This window comes from Pygoscelis adeliae, unplaced genomic scaffold (genome assembly GCF_000699105.1).
Source record: "Pygoscelis adeliae isolate BGI_AS28 unplaced genomic scaffold, ASM69910v1 Scaffold122, whole genome shotgun sequence".
In the NCBI taxonomy this organism is placed as follows: Eukaryota; Metazoa; Chordata; class Aves; order Sphenisciformes; family Spheniscidae; genus Pygoscelis; species Pygoscelis adeliae.
The window spans coordinates 6,512,793-6,516,252 of NW_008824358.1; the positions used below are offsets into that span (position 1 = coordinate 6,512,793).

Genomic DNA, 3,460 nt, shown 5'->3' on the forward strand with positions numbered 1-3,460 from the left:
GGGTCCTTTTCTGCAGAGCTGCTTTCTAGCCAAAAATATGTGACCTGAAGGCAGCCAGAGGGAGAGGCAAGAAGGAAGCAACGTCTAGTTGCAGGCTGCACTCCAGAGACGTGGAAGGAGGAGGCGGGGATGGGAAGGGTATCCACTGCTACAGCAAACCACAGCGAGATGTGGTTTGCCGGGACGGGCTCTTCTGGCCAGCGGCACAGCCTGGCAGACGGTGCTTGGGCTTATTTCTAAAACAACTGTCCCCTCATCTGCAGCTCCTGCAGGCTTGTGATTCAATAAATCTTACAGTCTGAGGGCGTTAGCCCAACGGGGGTGAGAGAGGCCACAGTGGCTGCTGCTGCTGCGGGCTCCTGGTGCTCTCGAAGGCCGGTGAGACCACCAGGATGTCAGCCGGCAGCCCTGGACAGGGAAGCCTTTCAGATCAAACCAAACGTGCTTCCCGAAGGGCTTGCGCTAACCCGCACCTTCCCTTCCCAGTTTGTGCCCCTGCAGACGCTGGTGAAGTTCATGGTGGATATCGCCCTGGGGATGGAGTATCTGAGCAGTCGGCACTTTCTCCACAGGGATTTGGCGGCTCGAAACTGCATGTGAGTTTGTTTTCCTCTGCTTTGTCCTGGATAGATGAACACCGGTGGAAGCCCTGTGGTTTTACAGCACAACGTGGCTTCCCTCAATAAAACCTCCCTCGGTCTTGAGAGGCATGGGAAAAGAGCTCAGCCTCAGGTTTCTGCTTCAGAATTTGGCATGTCAGACTTTTCTATCTCGTCATCCCTGTTTCCGCCTGACAGGTTACGGGACGACATGACGGTGTGCGTGGCAGACTTCGGTTTGTCGAAGAAGATTTACAGCGGCGATTACTACCGTCAGGGCCGAATAGCAAAAATGCCGGTGAAGTGGATTGCCATCGAGTCCCTGGCTGACCGCGTCTACACCACCAAGAGCGATGTGGTAGGTCCACGTGGCTGGGCAGCCGGGCGGCAGGAGGCGAGAGCTGGGGACCGATCCCCGGGTTGAGTCGTCCGCCCTTGCCGCGCTTTGTTACGGCGCTGTTCTTGCCCTGCAAGTGCAAAGCCAGAGGAGCGGGGGGCTGTCGGTAATGGGACGCGCTGACCTTTCGCTGCCTGCCCAGCCTCCTGGAATAGGTTTACTGAGTGGGCCGCTCGCTTCATCTGTGGCATTGCTTATTATTTCCAATTTCGGGGAGGGCAGGACTGGAGCGACAACTCTTAGCATTGTGCGAGGGCCCAGTGGACGCTGGGCAGTGACCTTTCCCCGTGAAAAGACTCATTCATTCCTCCTGGAAATGTCCTTTCAGCGCGCTTTCCCTTTGTCCTCGCAGTGGGCATTTGGCGTTACCATGTGGGAGATAGCGACCCGCGGGATGACGCCCTACCCAGGAGTGCAGAACCACGAGATCTATGAGTACCTCTTCCACGGGCAGCGCCTGAAAAAGCCCGAGGACTGCTTGGATGAGCTGTGAGTATTGTAATCCTGGTTTCGGGCTGTAGCGCCGCCCCTTTGCTCTCTGCCTGCCTGCAGATAGCCTGTGCATCGCTTGCCCTTAGCTGAGGTGGTTTCTGTGGGGTGCCACTCTTCGTGCTTTGTGGCTCGCGGTTGCTGATGTCCTTTCTTTAAGGACACAGCAACTACTCGTGCTGTGGATTTGTGGCTTAGCGCTGAACGTGGCTGAAAGCCGCGTGGCTTCGCGGCGCAATCAAAGACCGTGCCAGTATGCCCGTGCTCCCACCTGCCGCAAACCTGCCTCTCCAAGCAGAGTAAGATGGGTCTGTCCCGGGGAGGGAGTCGCCTTCCGCCTCACCCCCTCCATTTCCCCCACAGCCCCCAGAAACAACAGTTATTTAAGATTGGATTTTTAAGAAAATGGCAAGGAGTTAACCTTTTCTTCCCTGCGGGGTTGACGGGCAGGGAGCTTACAAGAACGCACACGCCGGTTAGCTCTCAGAGGAAATGGTGTGGGTCAAGTTTTAAATTGAAGCATCACAGAAACAAACACTTCAAAACCCTTAATATTTGCATAATCTCCCGAGGTTCGACGTGCCTGATAAAAGCCAAATCCCAGGGCAGCCTATCACCCAGGGAGGAAAAAGCATCTTCTTAACTCCAGGCAAACTGGCGCACAGAAATCCCAATGAATATCCCAGGAGAGAGCGATGTGCTTGCAGGGCTGGCACGGAGGGCTGACGAGCTGGGCTGTTGGCAGCCGGCGGCGTGGGGCGGGTGGGAGGTGCGGGGTTCACCTCGCTGGTCCTGTGAGGGCAGGAGCAGTGCCCTCTGCAGTTGGTGGTGGAGGAATCCGACTTTTTAGTTTTGGGGTTTTTTTTTAATTAAGATAGTTTTGGCCGGAAGGTCTTGGCTGGCGATGCTCTTCTCTGCCCCACAAAACTCCCTCTAGCTACTCAGGGACCTTCAGTGCCTAAAATCTACGAATCTGGAAAGGGAAAATGCGGGAACCTCAAAACTTTGCATTTCTGAGCAGCTCAGCGAGGGTTTTTCTCCCTGAGTTTTTCTCCGGTGCCATTACAGCTGAAAATGTTTAACCCCCCCCCACGGCTAAAAGCTGCAAATACGAAAACGGTTAAAGTAGCAAAGCTGCTTGGAGCGGCACAACGGTTCCTACAAGGCCCCTCTCCAAGGCCTGTCCCCGAAGGAAGCGGCAAAGAAACCTTTTATTGGATCCAGCCTGCTAGAGGGCGGAGGAGGCGGGGTGTGCCCGGCGGTGACCCCCTGGCAGGGAGGCGCTGGGAGTTTCCGACGTGCCCTGACATCCAGCCCGGGGAACAGGCACCTGCGGGAAGGACGAGAGAAGGGCTCGGTGCCCCGGGAGCAGAACTGGGATGTTCCCGGGGAGGCTGATCACAGGGCTGCAGCCGGCTGCCTCTGCCCGACCCTCAGTGAGTGCCAGGCACTGGAAGAGACTTCTAACAGCAGCTTGGGCTGATAAATCCCTGCCGTTGGGCAAACAGCCTAAGCAGAGGGAGTTGTTTTTGCTTTGTTTTAATGCAAAGCAGCTCAGGGCTTGCCCAGTTTGGAAAGAAGCAGGGAATTGGCCCCCCGTACATCCTGTAGCCCAACGCCTGGCAACGTCCTCCACGATAACCACGCTCCTTTCCCGATTTCCAGGTATGAAATAATGTTTGCGTGCTGGAGAGCTGACCCTGCCGCCCGCCCGACGTTCTCGCAGCTGAAGGTCCATCTGGAGAAGCTGCTGGAAAACCTGCCCGCCGTCAGGGGATCCGGGGACGTCATCTACATCAACACCAGCCTGCCCAAGGAGAGCCCGGACTCCACGCAGGATTCAGGCTTCCCCCAAGCGGACTCTGATTTGGACCCCGGGGACGTTGCCGAGCCCTGCTCCCCCGGAGCGGAGGCGGCGCTGGTGGCCGTGGACGTCCACCACAACGAACGATGGGGGACGAGGTACGTCCTGGAG

General features: G+C 56.9%; 1 protein-coding gene across 1 annotated transcript in view; it reads left to right on the forward strand.

Annotated features, from left to right (window-relative positions):
* The window catches only part of MERTK (MER proto-oncogene, tyrosine kinase), a gene marked incomplete at its 3' end in the record, with an annotated part of 23,021 nt that overhangs the window by 14,924 nt on the left and 4,637 nt on the right, over positions 1–3,460 (forward strand). The window contains 4 exon segments of the mRNA XM_009319646.1: positions 487–596; positions 798–957; positions 1,349–1,485; positions 3,151–3,460. Coding sequence (XP_009317921.1) covers positions 487–596; positions 798–957; positions 1,349–1,485; positions 3,151–3,460 — 717 coding nt within the window.